This window comes from Ictidomys tridecemlineatus, chromosome 7, assembly GCF_052094955.1.
Source record: "Ictidomys tridecemlineatus isolate mIctTri1 chromosome 7, mIctTri1.hap1, whole genome shotgun sequence".
Lineage (NCBI taxonomy): Eukaryota > Metazoa > Chordata > Mammalia > Rodentia > Sciuridae > Ictidomys > Ictidomys tridecemlineatus.
Window position 1 is genome coordinate 58,152,168 of NC_135483.1, and position 20,220 is coordinate 58,172,387.

Here is a 20,220-nt window from a genome sequence, read left to right on the forward strand (position 1 = left end):
TAGAACCAGCTGGAATGAGTCATGAGATGGGAGGGAAAGGAAGAGTAAAGGGAAATTGCATGGAAATGAAGGGAGACCCTCATTGCTATACAAATTACATATAAGAGGTTGTGAGGGGAATGGGAAAATAAACAAGGAGAGTAATGAATTACAGTAGATGGGGTAGAGGGAGAAGATGGGAGGGGAGTGGAGGGGGGATAGTAGGGGATAGGAAAGGTAGCAGAATACAACAATTACTAATTGGGCATTATGTAAAATTGTGGATGTGTAACCGACGTGATTCTGCAATCTGCATTTGGGGTAAAATTGGGAGTTCATAACCCACTTCAATCTAATGTATGAAATATGATGTGTCAAGAGCTTTGTAATGTTGTGAACAACCAATAAAAAAAAAAGAAAAAAAAAAAACGACCTGCTAATGGGCTGGGATGTAGCTCAGTGGTAGAGTGATTGCCTATCATGCAAGTGGTCCAGATTTGATCCCCCCAGCACCTCTCTCTCTCTCTCTCTCTCTCTCTCTCTCTCTCTCTCACGCACATACACACACACACACACACACTCACAAAATCTGCTAACAATAGTACACATGATACCCAGTTACACTTAAAATCATAAAAGTGGGCTCAACTTTCATGCAGGTTTGAAAATAAATAAATAAATAAATAAATTTTAAGAATTATTTTAATAAAATTATTAATAATTTTTAAAAATTAAAATAAATGGGGATCCAAAGATTTTTCTTCCTAATAATTCAATTTGTGCAATATTTGAGACTCAATAAAATTAAAATATTCAATATTTATATGAAATATGTAATATTTGATAAAGATTATTTCAATAGTCTATAACAAATAATCATAACAGATTCTCTGGGAAGATTATTTTATTTCATGCTGTATGTCAAATGATTCTGTAAATTATAAAAGAGGGGAAATTTCAGTGACATTCACTATAAATTCTTTCTAAGTTCAGTTCCAGTATAATTAACTACTATACTTATACAATATCACAATGTTATTAAAATGTGACTATTGATATATCAATTTCACCATGTATATTAATATATCAATGCTTAAAAGAGATGAACTAAATTCTCTCTAACATGCTGGGGAGAAAAGCTAAATAGTAGCAACGTAAGTAAATAGGGATAATGGGACAATGACTAACACCTCCTTGAAGAATGGAAGCAATTCTAGTCAACCACTGGATGAACTTTCAATGTTCCACTAGAAAACATGAAGGCTTAAAGGTAAACAATGTGGAGAAGTTACCTGAGGTCAAGATGCATGCACCGTAAGAATTTTCTTATATGAGTTTTTAGCATTTACAAAGTACTGGCTTTTCTTCTTCCCTTTTAAATGGGAGATAAAGCTCAGATAAGAACACTTAATGAAAAATATTATTCAAACCCTTCTAGAGTCTTCTGTGTGAAGAGTGCTAAATATTGTGACCATTCCTTCATAATACTTATGCTTACCTAAAATAGCAGATCATTCACTTTAGAAAGTCTCTCACTTGAAATAAAGAAAACAAATCTGTTATTAACCAAAGCAATGTACTTGGAATTCCAAAGCCAGAATATTTAAATACTGACAATGTATTCTAGTTTCTGATAACATTAAGTAATGTGGAAAGAACTCCTCAGATTTTTTTTTCTTTGCTTTGAAAATGATAATTACTTACCGAGGTTTAAAAATCAGGTTTGAAAGAAATCTGAATGCCTTCTCTTAATATTACTGGAAACCAGTGATTTTTCAAAAGAGATGGAAAAATTGCTTGAAAATTAATACTGGCTCTCCTAAGATGCATCCAAAAGAAACAAAGAAGAAATGAAAAGAGCATAATTTTTGGATCTCTCTCTCTGTCTCTCTAAGAATATTCAGGCATGGGGTATAGTAGCTCTGTGGCAGAGTGCTTGGTTAGAATGCACAAGGCTTTCAGTTCAATCCCCAGTACTGTGTGTGTGTGTGTGTGTGTGTGTGTGTGTGTGTGAGAGAGAGAGAGAGAGAGAGAGAGAGAGAGAGAGAGAGAGAGAGAGAGAGAGAGAGATACAGGAAAGAGGGAAGGAAGGCAATTATATTAGTGAAAGGAGATGTTATCAATAATTAGATTGAGACAAAAGCCAGCACTAAACCCATAAAACTCTGTCCTGGGTCCTGATATGTCATACTAGTAAGGGGACCTTGGGCGTGAGCTGTCTGTGGCCTTCCTCCTATCTTCTTGTCCTCATACTGATCAAAAGTGGCCAAGTGAACAGAGTGATGCCTTTCCCAGCCGGCCTTTCCAAGAAATCAGAGCAGCATAATCTATAAACAGGACCATTAAAGCTTAAAGAATGGAATGTTTGAGACATTTGAATAAAAATCCTAGGTTGGTTTTCTCCCTTATTGGTTTTATTGTTTTGTAATGCCTAATTTATTCCATGTTCTTGACCTCTCCATCTGCATGGATTTTATATTTTTAAAAAGGAAAAAACAAATCTCCAAGCTCAACCTCCAAAGACTGTTCCAGTTCTTTGAAGGAAACAAATTTATTTAAAATATAATAAAAATAATAAAACATTTAGGAATAACATCAAGTTCTTTTAAACTCCATCTCCTGTTAGCACCTCTGAACTCCTGCTCTCCATTACCAGAAGTGCACGAACAGCTTAATCTGTGCAGTTTGGATGTAGAAAGGAAAGGAGAAGAAAGGAAACCCGTAAACAATCAATACCCAAACTGCGTGATTGGCATGCTAATTAGCCCACTGCCAATTCTAGATAAGAACTAGAGATCTGCTCAAAACCCAGAAATGCCTTGATGTAGGCAGATTTCTGGGTGTGCTCATACCACACCAATGCCCATTTATGGCTTTAAAGGCCATTGTTACTTTTTATAACAAAGGAAGGCATCAGAAAGCTAAAGAGAGAGTTGTATAGCTGGAGCTGTTCACTTGATCGTCTGTATACCCATAAGCACAGCAATGTGAAGGTTCTGTACTTGAACTAAAAGGAAATTATTTATGGTTCTGTTCCAATACCTTCCTTTCTTACTTTTTTTTTCACTCAAAAGCATTAGAATAATTGATCCACACACTATAAAAAGAATGAGAATGTTATGTGTTCTTCCCCCTTGATGAGATCACAGGAGTTTTTGATTCATTTTGATTTATTTTCTCCTTTTTATTGCCATGGCTTAAAAAGACCCCACTCTAATGAACTTGGAAGGATGTTATTCTCACAGAGTTACCATCAGTAGGGCAACTCAGCAGTGGGAATTTGTAACTTGGACCCCTGTCTCTCCAGGCAGGGACTCTATACATCTGCCACCACCAGCTCCCACCTTGACTCAAAGATAAGTAAGGTTTCCCTGACCCTTCCCAAGCATGCATTAGGTGTCATGCTGCACAATGCCAGGACATGTGGCTGGAATCATTCACCTCTTTCTTTTAGCCATTTCCTGAGTTCACAAGTGAGAAGAGTGGAGAAGAAAAAGGAGGAGGTGAAGGAGTAGGATAAAGGGGAGGTAGATTATGGAGCAGAGGAGAAGGAGGAGCCATTCAGGAAAACAGAAGCAGTTCCTGAAGATACAAGCAAGAAGGAGAAAAGGAAAAGAGGAAGAAGGAGGTAGAGGAGGAAGAGAGGGAGAGAGAGAGGGAGGAGGAGAAAGACGAGATGAGAAACGAAGGAGGAAAATATAAGAGGAAGTGGTAGCTGGGGATAAATGAGGAAATGGAGAAGCCGAAGGTGACAATACACAGCACCCCTATCTGGCCCTATATCCTGCCCAGCGAAGCTGCTGGTGGCTCTCACTGTTTGGTTCCAATGAACAGAAACATAAGTATTTCTGTAGATTTTGCCTTTCATTGTTCTAACCAGATAAGGGCTGCAAAGTCTAATGTTCCTACTTACTCCCCAAGGTCAGCTTGCTTGCTGTCCTGCATGCCAGTCTATGAATGCTCCCAGGCTCAGGCTCAGCCATGCCCCTGTGGGTTTGCCTGAGACCTAGCTGATGTTTTAGTTTATGACCTTTTTCAGATAGACAGAGGGAGGGTGCTAGGTGGCATGGTGAGTCTAGATTCTTTCGGATCTCAAGTGGGCTGTGCTCCTTGCTGATTGTCCTTTCATCCCAAGCCTGAGAATACTGCATGCCACAGGACCCACTTCCTTTCAAGGCTTTTAAACGCCTCTCAGACTGAAGTCACTGCATGTAATATTTACGGGGGAATAGCTACTGCAGTTCCTTTGGGAAGATGCCAAGCAAAGAGAGAAAAATGTTTCCAATCCAGCAACTGACTAAATTGCCCTAGTCTGGAAGAGGTACAGGATCAAGTCTAATTCCAAGTCACTGCCCAGGAAACTGGCAGGCAGTTAAGCCCATTCTCTGACCTTGTATGTACCCGTAGAAGGATACCAGAGCCAGCAATCCCACATTATGTCGTTCCAGCTATTCCCCAAGCCCATGTGGCTGGATCACACAGTTACAGCCTCAAATTTAAATTTTGTACATTATCTCTATATGAGGTTAGAAACAGTCCCCACAGCACACTGACATGATTAAAAGAAGACAAAATCCATCCTACAGATATAAACTTTTGGTAGTATAAACAGGTTATACTACCCCCTTGGAACTAAGAAAATACCATTTCTACTAGTCCTAATACATTTTGTGAAAAGTACAATTATATTTCAAGGTCTTCTGTGTATGCACATAAATGTTAATTTATTAAATATAGATGTTTCAAATACACTCCATTCTTAAGCCTTGTTCTGGCTTTGTTTCAGTCATTAATATAATGCAAAGTTTAATTAATAGAAGTGGCTCCTTATGTTACACCAGGGAGTTGTTTTCTAAGAGCCAAATTGTCATTGTCAGGGTTGTAACTAAAGATAGAGCATAATAGGTCAATAGGACTTGCAATAATTTTGCATATCATAGCATATGCACATAGCATAAGCTTAACAATTATAACTTAATTGGTTACTAAATATCGATTCCATGTCAGTGAGATTTCAGCCCATTGTGAAACATCTGCTAGAAAGGGCCAAATTTTTCTTTCTCTACTATGGATATCCAATAATCATAACTTTTATACTTTATTACAGAAATATTATAGGTAAATTATAAAAATATTGAAAACCCAAGAGAAAAATAAATATTTTCAACAATATGAAATCTATGTTTAAGATAAGAGACTACTTTTTTAAAATTCTGGGGACAAGGAGTGCTATCCTAAGGTCTATTTTAATGAAAGTAGCACACGCAGAGCAAATATGCAACTGAGAGGCCAAACTAAATAAACAACAGTTGAAAAGGCACCATACACAGATACTCTCTCTCATAGAATATCTGTTCCTAAGCCAGTAAGGAAGAACACAGAGATTTCAAGCATCAAAAGAGCTTATGCATATGTAGGAGCCTGAGATACCCATAATATTAGGTGTGTCGTGATGGCCAGTGTATCATCTTACTGCAGCCATAATAAAACTACTTGTTTTTAAATTATGAAAATACTATTCTCACATACCTGCATTAGCATTGCCCTCACCAAGACTCACTCCAGAAAACAGCAGTTTATATGACTCAAGCAGCATGCAGGGAAAGGTTTATATACCATATTGTATAGACCTAATTTTAAAATAAATGAATAAATTAGCAATATTTTCACTATACTACTATATAATTTTAAAATAAATGAATAAATGAGCAATATTTTCACTATACTACTATATAATTCAAATGTAAATAATATCCACAGTATTTCACCAGTCAACCAGAGAGGAAAATGCGGACATTTAAATAAACAAATATAAATCCTTTATGAAAATGAAAATTCATTGAAGAATCTTTGTTCAGGTAGCAAAGTTCACTTGGCTTCCTTAAAGATGTGGAGACAAATTGATCATTTGTAACTACATAAACACTTTTAAAAGCAGTGTTGTTAGTTGCTGGGTACAGTGTGTAGGCAAATATCTTCTTTGTACACACACACCTACTTTGAAGCAAATTTAAATAGCCTGATGTATAGGGTACCTAAGGGCATATCATAATAGATTATTATCAACATCACCTTCTTAGGGATCATGGAATGGTGGCTTCTTTCACAGTTCAGGAATTAAATGTACACCTTTATCGTGGAAATCAGGTTATTGACCCTATTCCAGCCTTACTTGAAATTCTTCAGAAAAAAATACATATGCATTTGAAATATTTTTCTGTAACAGTGCCTAACTTTAGAGGTATGTTAATCATGTTATGAAAAAAATAAATCACATTAACCTTTCAATTTTTCTTTGCTTTAGCTGCTCATTTTTATAGAGTTAGCTGAATCCTCCTAGAACTTCTGATGGAACAATGATTTATTCCTCAGTTGCCAAAAGTCTTGAAAAAGTTAATTTAACACCCACAATACTCACTTAAATCTAGAGTCTATCTCATTCACTTTCAAAATACACTCCATATTTTTAGTAGTAACTCAAATATGTAACTGAACACTTGGCATAGGAAAAAGCAATAGCTTTTCCCAACCAAAACCCCAAAATGTGGTACATCTATTTCTTTCTTACAGGTAAAACAAAAGTAAACAAAGGATTCATAACTACAAAAACACCTAGTTGAAATCCCTTTGATCCAATATACATTTCTTCATTATATACATGAGAGAGACAGATTTTTATTTCATTTAGGTGCATGTCCCGACCAGAAAGTAAAATGCCTTTGGAATTCAGTCAGCTACAAAACCAGACATATCAAACAACACAAAAAAGCAGTTTCATGATCATCTGCCTAGCTAATTATTTATGTAGTAGATTATAATGCAGAATTTTAATTTTGGATAGGAAGGCTCAGATAGTCTGTAACCATTACTGTTTATGAGACTGAGAATATTTGAAAAAACTGTAAGTAATCAAGAGAATTCATACAATGACACACTCTTCCCTTCTCCATTCCATACTCCAATTCATCCACTGGGCACATTGATACTAGGTTCCTGCTGCTAAAGATGACTCTTTTGACTTTTTCTTATCATTCATACTGCAATACAGAACTAAATATATGGGATGAAAATCAGTTTGCACTAAGCCTCAAAGCTGTAGATAAAATTAGATAAACTGAATCATGCAGTTCAATTAAAGACTGAAATCTGTAACAAAAATTTTACTCTGATATTTGGATATATGCAGGCACAGTGAAAATATGAATTTACCTTCATCTGAAGCACTTTAAGAACTCTAAAATATGGTAGTAACTGCATCATAAAAATATTATGTACCAACAGTCAAAAACACCATTGTTAGAGCAGAACTCAACAAAGAGCAGTAGATGGATGCATTCTGAACACTGATTCATTGCTTCTACAGCTTCTTAAGACAGCCCCTCCTGGGAGTGGGGTGGTCCCTATCCCTCTGAGCCACACAGGGGGACTCTTTCCCTGAACCCCCCAAAACCAGGCCAGGAGGCACCTGCTCTACTTCCAACCACAGCACCTTCCCTTTGTTCAAAATGACATCCAGATCCAAGTCTTCTGCAAGATTCTGTGACTGATGGGTCTGGGTCAAGGCTCCTCCCCAACGTCCAAGTCACCAACACCATAGGGCACCAGAAAAACCAGAGTGCTTTTCCATAGTCTTGTTACCTAGACCAGTTCCTATAGACAGTGATATTTATAAAAGAGCAGCAACATTTTATGGCCATCACACAAGAAAAATGACACCATCTGACTAAATGATATTTTAGAAAAGATTCTTCACTGTCTGAATAGGCACAATTTGCTCTATCTTACCAAAGCAGTGAAGAAAAAAAAAAAACAAAAACAAACTATGCTCTCTGGGAGGAAGGTACCACTTTTCCTGACCATGCACAGGCACTCAACATCCAGATTTTCATACCTTTGCGGCCACTGATGAGTTGGGCTTCTCCAGCAAGTCCCAAAGTTTCTTCCTTTTCTCAGGACAGCAGGTATTATCAAATTCTTCTCCCTCTCGCTCGCGCATGGTTTCTGCCTCTCGCCTCAGTTCTTCGTTCATCTGTTCTTTCTTTTGATGATACCTGGCTTGGCAGCAGGACTCCAAGTAGATCTCGTCGATCCCCCAATAATCAAGCTCTTGGCCAAAGGAGAGCGCGCACATTTCTTCCATCATGTGCAACTTCCCTGTCCGGTAGAAATTTAAAATAGAGGTGAAAGCTCCAGGATGTCGATCAAAGAAATATTCGTTCTCATTCAGGTTATAGTCATCGCACACCTCCAGGAGGCTCTCGTGCGTGTTGCAGTCGCGGAGCTTGCCCAAACGCGTCCTGGGCAGCCTGTCCAACGTCCTCCACAGGACTTCGTGGTTGAGGCCCCCCACGTTGATCTTCACTCTCCTCGAGCACGTTTTGCTCCGGATAATGTCCACAGGTTCTGGAGGAAGAGAAAGTGTCGACCTTGAAGTCTTCCTGTTTAAGCCAGGGGGTGCCTTTTCTGCCATGTTGAACTGGACAGAGCCACAGAGCCAGCAGGGTCCTTACATGTACGAGGTCAGCGGAAGCAACATCCCTTGGGGGCGGGCATGTTCCACCAACAGCTGGAAGAGAGCGACAACCATTTGGTTACTTGCATTTTTCTTCAGGTTCTTTCTATTCTGTGGGATCATTCTGTTGCTACACCCGGGAGGTATATTATTGATTACTGCATATTTTCGGGAGATGTAAATCTTTGCTTTAGGATATAGTAAAGGGAAAAATAACACCATGCACTCACTGCACAGAAGAGCTTGTGTGTATGAGGTTGTATATACCTGTATGTTGACAACTGCTAAAAAGTATTACCAGAGGGGCCTCTTTCTCAAGCTGTAAACTAAAATATGCATGTGTTGATGGGGTCTTCCTAGATAAGCCACAGACAGAGTGAAACCTACCGTGCCTTCCACCTGCCCAGCCAGTTCCTGTTTGTTTTGCATCTTTTATGGCCCATCCCTATATCCAGTCACTCAAGCTCAAGCTCAAACTCAGAAAAATCTTGATCCATCCAATTAACACCAGGTCTTATCTATTTTGTCTTCTAAACAATTAACAATTCCTTTTTATTTTTATACTGGGGATTGAACCAGGGGGTACTTTACCACTGAGCTACATCATCTTCAGTGTTTTTTTAAATTTTGTTTGAGACAGGGTCTCACTAAGTTGCTTGGGATCTTGCTATGTTGCTGAGGCTAACCTAGAACTTGTGATCCTCCTACCTCAGCCTCCTGAGCCACTGGGATTACAGGAGTGCACCACTGAGCCAGGCTCTTAAACAATTCTTAAATCCTCCACCATTTTCCTCTGTATCTCTTGCTCACATCTCTATAACAGCCTCTTAACTTGGATCCCAAACTCTTATTCTGTCCACCTAAAAACCATTCTTCACACAGCTACTAGAAAGATCTACTAAGGTATATATCTGACCTTGCCACTCATGCTTTTGAAACCCTGCAAAGACTCACCATCACTTGAAGTATAAAGTCCCAAGAGCACTTTAAAGTCTAGTTAGTCCAACTAGGTCTGATCTACCTCTCATCTATCCCTCTTCACTACACAGTAGTCCCCTTATCCACAGGGAATGCACTAGCCATCAGTGGGGGATCCACTGATGCCTGACATCGGGGATATCAAACCTTGTATATACCATGTTCTTTCCAATACATATATAACTACAATTAATTTTAATTTGTAAATGATTCAATAAGAAATTAACAAAAATAGTAAAATATAAAAATTATAATAATATGGTATAATAAAAACTATTTAAAATTTATGAATCATTTATTTCTGGAACTTTCCATTTGATATTTTTGGACCTCATTTAACCACAAGTAACTAATACTGCAGAATGTAAAACTGTGGATAAAGGGGACTTGTGTACTCTAACAGCTCCATATTGCACACACCATTGTTTCAAGCTCCTGTCCTGGAAGGGCCCCCACCTTTCCCATTGACTAACTGCTGCTTGCTCTTCAGACAGCAAGACTTTCCCCAGAAAGTCTTCAAAGATGTACCCTCACCTACCCACCTGCTGGAAGCATGAAACTCTCTGCGAATGTCTCTTCTGTTTCACTGCAACACTACAGTAACATCTTTCCCAGAATACCCTGGGAGCTCTTGAGAACAAGGGCCATCTTCTCTATCAACGAGCACAATGCTTATACATTGTAGGGTTTCATACCGTTAAGCAATGAAGCAATTCATTATTTCTGTAAGACAGCTGACCAAAGTATTGAATATGGTCAGAAAATGCATAAATGGAGTTATTAGTATCACGTGCCTAAAATGCATCTATGTTTACATGTGATATGTGTGCAGTGTAGATCAGAATAGGTATGTGTGTGTTTTGTCTTCTTTTGCTTCACAACTTCTTTCTCCCATGTGCTTATTTTTTTAAAACATTACTGCCTTGTATTCCCTCTTGTTGATATCTTATTCTGATCCGCAGCAACAAGAATCTTCACAGTTATCTTCCCCTGAAATGGTTTTGCAGAAAATTATGACGCTTCAAGCAATTCATCCAAAACATCACCTTTAATGCAAACACCATGTTTCACAAGGCAATGGCTTATACCAATGGGAAGAATTTTTAGATTTAAGAGATTCTCATAATTAGCACTCTTTTATAATGCACACCAATTTCTGCATGTCTCTGGTTTCTGCATCATGTAAGTTAAATTTATTTCTCCATCTGGAGGGCAAGTATCCTCTCAAATGAATATGTTAGGTAGATGAAAATATGGAGATGCAAATATGAGAAGTATTTTACATAGGGCCAGTAAATATATTTGAATTGAGAGTTTTTTCAATTACATAGTTACAGGAATATTTTAAACATATGTACACACACTTTCCTCTCAGATGAAAAAAAATGCCTATTTTTACAAAAATAAAGAGGCACTATAATGACTGGGTAACTTACACTATCTGAGATTCCATTTCCTAATCTACAATCTGCTTCATAAGTAGTATTATGACAATTAAATGAGAGTTTCTACAAAGTGCTCACTACAGGGAGGTATATCTAAACAGAGTATTATTCATATTTCTCCCTGAAGCTTAGTTTCTAACCACTGAAAGAAAATGAAGAATAAAAAATATATTTAGATCAATTAAATAAATTTTAGCTTCTAATTACTTTTCCTTTTGCATATATTCTGTCTTTCCCAATAGATTATATATCTACAAGGCCTGGAATTATGGGTCCACAAATAATGGGTACCTCCTAGCATGCACCTTGGTGTCTTTGGATACTCTTTGGATATCATGTCCAAATTTTGCATTCAAGTGACTGACCACGAACTAAAAATAATTTTAAAACTGAGCAGTGATATCAAGATTAGGCAAAAATAAGTGAAAATACTAGTGCTGCGACAATTCAAGTAGAGAATCTTTATTAAGTCCAGTCTTTATTAAACATCTTTGCTGTAGGCGTATTGACATCTCAACAATCCATATAGATTATGTGACTGGTCCAAATGAATAATAAGCAGTTAGTCTAGTCCATTTTGAATTTGGATATGAATGAAAATAAAATTAATTTACTATTCTGGGAATGTTGTGTTTTATGCTAGTAATAAGAAGATAAAGCTTTTGAACTGATGATAACATTACATGTGAGATTTTACAAAAAGAGAGCTAACTCCATCATGAGATCTGGAGTTATCTCATGTATCTCATGCTCCTGGTCAAGGGTACAGTGTGACTTGCTATCTGAAAAAGTCATCACTAAAAGCAAATAGTATGTCAGAGTCACTGGTAGGTCCCCATTTGTCTTAAATAACTTCATGCCTATGATGTAGAGTGAATTTTCCTTTTTGTAGGGCATATGTCTCAAGTAAAGAGAGGTCATAAGACTTAAATTTCTAAATATCTTCTTTACTGATTGAGAACTTTCTATTATGAGAAATCCAGTGTTGATTACAAATCCCACAATGAAAAACAGACTGAAATTCAATGCCCTTTCTTCAAAGCAGGGATAGGATAGAGAAACTCAGGGAAAGAGAATGTCCCGTTGATTTGATTTCTTAAGGCTTAAAGATGACCCGCTCTGATTATTTGTTAGTGTGGTTAAAGCTTTTTTTATTCTGCCTTGGCAGAATGTTCTGCATGTTACCTGATAAAGAGTGTAGGCTAAGGGTATAAGTTCTTGAGCAGCTGAAGAGCTGGGAATACTCTTCAGAGAATTAATCAAGCTTAAAGAATCAGCCATATTTCAAGTAAACTGCAGAGCATAAGCTCTGGTCAGCAGCACCTTTGAAACTCACTGAGCCTGTCTGCCAGCTTGTCCTTCTCCCTTCTCGCTCTTCCTGTGTAGTTTCCCCTCTACCTTCCTCTGTCCCTATTACCCCATACTTTCTTCCATTCCATTCCCTCTCTTCTTATCCTGTTCCCTAGATCTTTCTATCCTCACACAGTCACAGTCTTTTTTTTTTTAGGCGGGGGGGGGGGGGGGGACCAGGGGCATTCGGCCACTGCGCCACATCCCTAGCCCTATTTTGTATTTTATTTGGAGACAAAGTCTCACTGAATTGCTCAGAACCTCACTGCCTCACCTTTGCTGAGGCTGGCTTTGAACTCACACTCCTGTCTCAGCCTCTAGATCCGCTAGTGTTATAGGTGTGCACCACCACGCCCAGCTCTCACACAGTCTTAACCAACCACAAAATGTGTTTTCAAACTCGTAGATACGTTATGAAGTTCTCTCTACATCCTGTCTTAATATAGAAGCCTTCTGAGCTCAAAAAATCATGTCTTTTTCTAAACCAAGCTCTTACTCCCAGCTCCCTCCCATGCTGGGTGGATCCAGGGCTGGGCAAATGGTAAGCACATGCTCTACCACTGAGCTATACCCCAGCCCCGACTTTACTTTCTGGGTTCCACTCTGCTGCCCAGGCCTCCTTTCTTGAGTACGGGATAGCAGGTGCTAAACACTGTGCCTAACTCACGTTACTTTTTACAGAAGGTTGTATGAAGCTCAGGACACCGGGGTTCAGTTGAGTGGACCTTTGCCTCCTCCTCACCTTTCTGGCTGGACTTTAGCTTCCATGGTATTTCCATGCCTGTACTTCATTGACTTCTTATGACACTTGGTTAATTTTTCCTATCACTGTGATTCTGTGACTTTTCCACATTAGCCCCTCCAATAACCATCCTTAACTTTATTGATTTATTTACTTATGGATTTATTTTACTTATATACCAAGGATTGAACCCAGGGGCATTTAATCACTGGGCCACATCCTCAGCCTTTTTTAATATTTTATTTAGAGACAGGGTCTCACTACGTTGCTGAGGCTGGCTTTGAACTCTCAATCCTCCTGCCTCAGCCTCCCAAGCCTCTGGGATTACAAGCATGTGCCACCACACCCAGCTTCCTTAACTTTAGAGAGAAATAAACTTATACTACCTTACACTCAATGAAAACATTTTTTCATGTCTAGTTTCTTAAGAAAAGGTGGTTTTCATATTTCAAGAGCCCTTTAATATCTACCATGGTCCCTTTAATATTTCTTTATGAACAGATTATCTTCAGAACACTATACAAGTTTCATTTTTATTATTTTAAATATTTGTATCTACTTTAAGTTTTCACTTTTAATCTATGTTCTTTTTTGCTATACTGATTTTACTTCCAACAATCAATCTGTCGGATCCCTCTGGGTTAGGTATTGTGGCCTACCACTCCAGAGTGTTTGCAAAATTTATGTTTTTAATTTTAGTAATGAAAATGGATACAATGCTATGTTTTCTCACATATAATTTTATAAGCAAAATTATGTCTATCATAATAATTTTACCCCATAAGAATTAATCATGTAATTCAATTTAGTATATAAGTATACTATAAAATGTAATAATTCAGTGCTTAAATTGTGTAGATATTATGCAACCATGTAGAATTTATACACGTAAATGGTCAGTTACAACCCAAAGCCATGTATTTATGTCGAGGGAGAAATCTCAGTGAATATTTTCTTTTGGTAATTGGTGGATTTAGTTCACCTCACTGGATCAATTGAAAGTCAAGCCTGTTACAAATCAGTTGGCCAGTGCACTGGTACTAAACATCCCTTCATTAGTCTGTTAGAGGAAAAAAAGCGACTTTTTAAACAGTAAACAACAACAAACATTTGAGTTTTGCACAGCTGCACCCTGCTCCTACCAGCAGTGTGGAATTATGTTGCCACCCGTTCAGGACCAAACCTGACAAAACACGACTTTCTGATCATGGCATCATAATTACAGCTTGAGACTCCAGGTTTGGGGGTGGGGTGGGGTTTATACTGTAGTCTCAAAAATACTAGCATTATGTCATACTCTTGACACTTGCTTAGTGTAGCCAGGCAGGGTAAGTCACATGTGCAATCCTGTGAAAATAAAAAGCACAATTTTTCTAAAGGTCTAAGTGTTTAACATTTTCAGTTTGGTGTTGCTATTCTACACTGTACAGGCATTTGCAAACAAACAGCTCTGAGACCTTTAAGTGGATATCATTCCATGTATGGCTCTGACTGCATTTTCTTAAATTTTCATGTATGATATTAAGTAGTAAATTTCTGAAGCAACTATTTCTGTTCCAGAGAGCCACAAAGATTATTTGCAGGAGATAGGCATCATAACTGTTAGACAGAAATGTAATCAATCTATTTTTAAATGTCATGACTTGCTGAGATTTTAAAAAGCCCCTTCAAAGTTTAGTAATGAAAAACCAATAAAATTATAACACATTATAAATGAATCAAACCTAACATGTAGACACACTATTTTAAAGGCAGGTCCTGAAAACTTTCAGCTATCTAAAAAACTGAACAACCAGGATTGCTTTAGAATTTAGAAATATTAATGAATTCCATACCATCTAATGTTGCACACTATTTGTCAAGTTCTAGTAACAACTGAAATGCTGCCCTTGTCCTCGGAAAAGTAAAAGGTAGAATTTCTTTTCTGTAATCAAAGACTGCTAATGTCAATATGCTCATCAATTTTAGCACAAATATTTACTCTTCAGTTAAAAAAAAATTCAGAACTTGTATCCTTGATATAACTGATGCTTTTTTTAGATCCACTCAAATGAAATCCTAAAAGCTTTGCTTTCAGTGGTCAAAAGAAGCACAGTGTTGCAGTAAGAAGGGGAAAAGACAGGTAATAAGTAGGATATGTAATCTGAGCATCTTTCAATATCATAGATTTCTCCAAATTTAGAAATAGACTTTTTTATTTAGATAACCTTTCATCAGAATACAGAATTAAAGAATTAAACCATTTATATATATATGTATATATATATATTTATTTATTTATTTATGCTAAAATTAGGGAAAAACACAGATTTGCCTTTAGAAAAATGACGTTTCATAAGGCTAACTCACAAGAATCCTTTTCCACTCTGGAAAATATAATTCTGAGTTATAAGGCATCTTGGACTTTTTATAAACTACCAAGCTATAGTTGTGGTTGGAAATTTTCAGTCTGCTTCAAAATACAAAAAACATTAAAAAAGAAAATACCCTCAATTTTTATACAAGCACGCAGCCATTCAGCTAGTGGATTTTCTATTGTGACAGTAAAAGTGCCCTTTTCACTGGGGCCCAAGATGCGTTATTTCAAATGTCTTTTTGGCAAAAGTCTTTCCAGAGTCACAATGGAGTGAAGGTGATAAATAAAGATGAAAGGTGATGAGAAAAATACAGAAGGCAACCAAGAGAGGAACTCTTGGTCCCACTGAAAGGAATGGTGAACAATGGGCCATCCTGTAATATCTTGGATAAAAATCATAAGCTTCAGTTGCTACCTGATATTCTATGTGGATGACACAATTTGCTATTTGGGTGACTGGCTTAAATTTCATAATTCATTTAGATGTTTGGCATAGCAAATATTTAACCTCCAAGAACCAAATTAAGAAATGTTCATGAAATGTGGATAGGCTTTGAATGTTTTATTAGGTTCCTCCTAATAATATTAATTTTTGGATCATGTAATGATCAGTCTGGAATGCATAGGAATAAGATTCTTGTACAGGGATGTTTGTAAATTGGTATCTGTTTAATAGTAAAAATACACTTCCAGGGCTTGGGGGTGTAGCTCAGTGGTAGAAAGTTTGCCTCGTATGCACAAGGCCCTGGGTTTGATCCCCAGCATTCCTAAAATAAAAGTAAAATACACTTAAAATCCTGTCCTGATTGCTTCACAATTCAACACATGTTAGGTAACATGGCTCTTGTAAAAGCTCAAATACTATTAGTCTCTTTGACTTAACCATTACACCATGCTTTATGTACCTCCATGTTTTGATATTAGAACTACAAAACATGGCAAAAAGCAGTTTGGATTAGATCTGGTTCAATCTCCTCATTTATACCTTTTAACACTGATGTCCAGTGAGGTCACATGACTTAGCTAACCCCATTCAGCAGTTACTGAGCTTGAACTAGAGTCCAAATCTATAGATGTCTAGACAAGTTTCTTTCCATTCAAATCTTAACTCATTATTCTTTTCTTTTCAGCTTGCAGTTGAAATTTAAAAGAGCTTTTCTTTCTTGTTCTATCTCCATATCAAAATATGAATTCAGCAGCTTGGGAGACTGAGATACGAGGATTGAGTTCAAAGCCAGTCTCAGCAACTTGGTGAAGCCCTAAGCTGAGAACTCAGTGAGAAAAAAATACAAAAGAAAAAAAAAAGAAATTGGGGGGGTGGTGCACAGAGCTGGGATGTGGCTCAGTAATTGCGTGCCCCTGGATTCAATCCCCAGTACAAAAAAATATATATTTTATCTATATCTATATCTATCTTTATACATAGATAGATAGATATTATCTATCTATATACATAGATAGATATAGATATACAGATATAGATATAGATATAGATATAGGTATGCAGATACAGAGAGATATTGATTCTCAAACAATGCCAAGCTGAGTCTTTATCTCCTAAATATTGTTCATTTCAGTAAAGCGTAATGGTTACAGTCAGAAAACTTGACTGTTCTCTTATAAAGAGACATGAACTTCACAGAATCTTTCCTTACTTCTGTTTCCCCAGAACTAGCTTTTCTGATAAGCATCTCCTTCCTCTCAACTCTCTAGTTGATTCCGTACCCTGCAGGGCCAGACACCAGCAGGTTAGGGGGTAGGGTCACTTCTTTTTTATTTTTTATTGGTGCATTCTAATTATATATAATTGTGGGGTTCATTATGTAGGGCTCTCTCTCTTGTAAAAGATGCATCCATGGCTTGTTGATTCTCAGGATAAAGACACAATACAATACAAAGACTGCAGCATCTGAGCTCTACTTATCTCTGTGCTTCTATCAGGTACCTTGCTGCCTCTCATTCTCTCTAACTTCTAGAATCTTCTTTTATTTCTTTAACAATGTCATTCTTCCTCTGCTGTGCAGAGTTTGCACATCTTTTCTTTCCCATCTTCATGTTCATGTCTCAACTCAAACATCATGTCTTAGCTCGCTCTTGGCCTCCCTGGCTATATCTTATTTTAAGAATTTCTGGAACCTGGTACCTTTTGCCTTTTACTTGTCACAGCATCAGATTTTGTATTTTCTGGCATGAATACTTTATTTGATTAACCCACTAAGTCTCAAGTTTTCAATTCTATATAGGACAATAAGATATAATAGGTAAATATGCAAACTTCTCCAAATTCCTTGAGGACAGGGATCATGTCTAATCTTATTCATCACTGTATCCCAAATAAAATACAATAAATATTAACTGAATGGAAAACTTGATGATCAGATTTATATATTATATTCATTTATTTAAAAACCACTTTTTCTTTCATTCTACCTACCCTACCTCATATTACCTACCATTCCCCAAATCCAATGACTTCCACATATGAAACTCTCTTTTACACATTCTCCATATGATAAACTGTTTCTTATTACTCAAGGTCAAGATGAAATACCTTCTCCAGGGAGAATTAATCTCCCTTGACCTCATGAGTTAGCAGTTTGTTTTATGGGTTATCTGCTTTTCTTACATCATCACTATCAGTTACAATCCTTTCTTATTCATCCATTCAACAAATATTTATGAGGCCCTACTCGGTTTAAGACATAGTCTCTGATATCATGGAACTTACATTCTAGTGGAGGTAAACAGACATTCTCTACTCTTATAAAATATGTAAGCAATGGCCTACCATGAGATAAAAGCTACAATGGAGAGGAAGGTGCCACATGAGCTTCTAACTAGAAACATCATCCTGACTGTTACATAAAAGGACAAACATCTCTTACCACATTTGCATCTTCGGTACCTGGCTAGCATGACACATGATGTGAGCACTTAACAAATGCAAGAGACTGAATGAGTGAGTGATAATGAACTTGGAAGAATGAGTATCATGTGTGTGTGTGGGGGGGCTTGTTTTGTTGTTTTAGTCAGATATTGTAGTAAACAATAATAGTTTATTATGGTTGCTTTCAATTTGTTTAAAAATTCAGCTGAACTTTATTTGCCAAGTTGAATAAAGCCTATGATCTAAATAAGACCTAGATTTTTCTGGAAGTAGGTAGAGAATAAATAACAGCACTGCCTGATAATTCCAGCTGGGCCCAAATGACCACTGCTCACATACATAGAAGAAATTCCAGCCTTGTGGGAGGTTGACAAAATGGTCCCCAAGGTTCCTCCTATCCCAAGAATCTATGGTTCTGAGGTTTCCTAGTCATCTACATCAGCCACTGGACAGAGGAGCTCTGGGGAAAAGTTCACTTTGGTCAATTTCTTAAGTTTGTAATTTTATAAAAGTGAAATTTCTACTTCTCAAACCCCATTCACCCACTCCTAGGAAAGCTATTCTGTGCAGAAAACCAATATAATGAATTTTGCATCATTAAAGGAGTAAGGAAAAGTAAAAAAAAAAAAGTTAGTGAGTACTGAGTCTGTTTTTTTTTTAAAGGTAACTTTTTACTCTTCAATAATGATCTCTTCTTTTTCCAGGTAATATAATATACTGCCATGTGAAGATTCAAAGGAATAACCTTATAGTAATGGAAATATAAGCAGAGAAGTATTTGAGTTAGGAAAATAGTTTAATGTATAAGTTAAAAAAAACTTTCAATATGTTCTTATTATAATACAGAGGTGGTCATATGCTATGGTCTGCATGTTTATGTCCCCTCAAAATAAATATGCTGAAATCTTACGACATATTAAGAAAGGAGACCTGATAGGAGGTGATTAGGTCATGAGAGCCAAGCCTTCATGCATTAATGGAATTAATGTCATAATAAAAGAGGCTCCAGAAACCTGCTTTGCTGCTTCCATTACATGAAGATCGAGCGAGAAAGAAGAGACTATCCAAGAGGAATTGGCCCTCATCAGATACCAGATCTGCAGGCTCCTTGATTTTGGACTTCCCAGCCTCCAGATCTGTGAATAATAAACTTCTGTTGCTTATAAATATCCCCATCTGCAGGATTCTGTTATGGCACCTCCCAAGCACTTAGACATCCTATCTTCAGAATCAAAGCATACCCCTGCCAAAATCCACTCAGCAGAGTATTGCCACATCCTTAGGTACCTTTTCTGTCTTTCTTTCTGATTGAAAGAATATATCTGAATAATATATTCAGAAGGATGTGTTCTAGATTCTCGTTTAAAAAAAACCTGTTTGTAACAAATCGATAGTATTAAAGGAATTAGTGTAAAAAGCAGAAATGGTCACAAGTGTCTGCTCGATCATTTTCCTGATCATCATTAGGTAGAAGGGGAAGAGGTTCCCTCAACTGTAGACAGCACCATCTCTATATCCCTTGTCAGTAATGTTTTCCAACCACTCTTGTCATCAGTGAGGATCATTAAGCAGAATTTTTTAAGCATCCATCTGTGTATGGCACTGTGTAAATATTCCTTCCCATTGCCCCTGTCCCGTCTCTTAACCTACCATGTGTCTCTGTTGTGCAAAAAGCTAGGGATCTACAACAATCATAAATAATAAATGGTACGACTGTAAGGCAGATGGATGAGATGACCTACTAGCATCTATGAATCTTGGGATGTTAAATTTACTGCCAATAATATAATATAGCACAATTTGATAAGATAATGTCAGAGCACTTCATGAGGAAAATGCACTCATAGATTTCCATCAACAGTTTCTAAAATAAAAATGTGAAAATTAGGGACCACAGATGGACTGACTGAAGCCCTGAGTTCATGTGATTTGTACCAGATGATACAGTCTTGAAATAAATAATTTGAAAAA

The 20,220-nt window shown here is 37.1% G+C and overlaps 1 protein-coding gene across 3 annotated transcripts in view; it reads right to left on the bottom strand.

Annotated features, from left to right (window-relative positions):
- Kcnb2 (potassium voltage-gated channel subfamily B member 2) overlaps positions 1–20,220 on the bottom strand; it is a 384,499-nt gene that overhangs the window by 348,563 nt on the left and 15,716 nt on the right. For all 3 annotated transcript variants that reach the window (XM_021733630.3, XM_078017031.1, XM_005335823.4), the window contains exon 2: positions 7,871–8,545. In XM_021733630.3, the coding sequence (XP_021589305.1) occupies positions 7,871–8,449 (579 nt within the window). In that variant the 5' untranslated portion in view covers positions 8,450–8,545. The remainder of the gene's footprint in view (positions 1–7,870; positions 8,546–20,220) is intronic.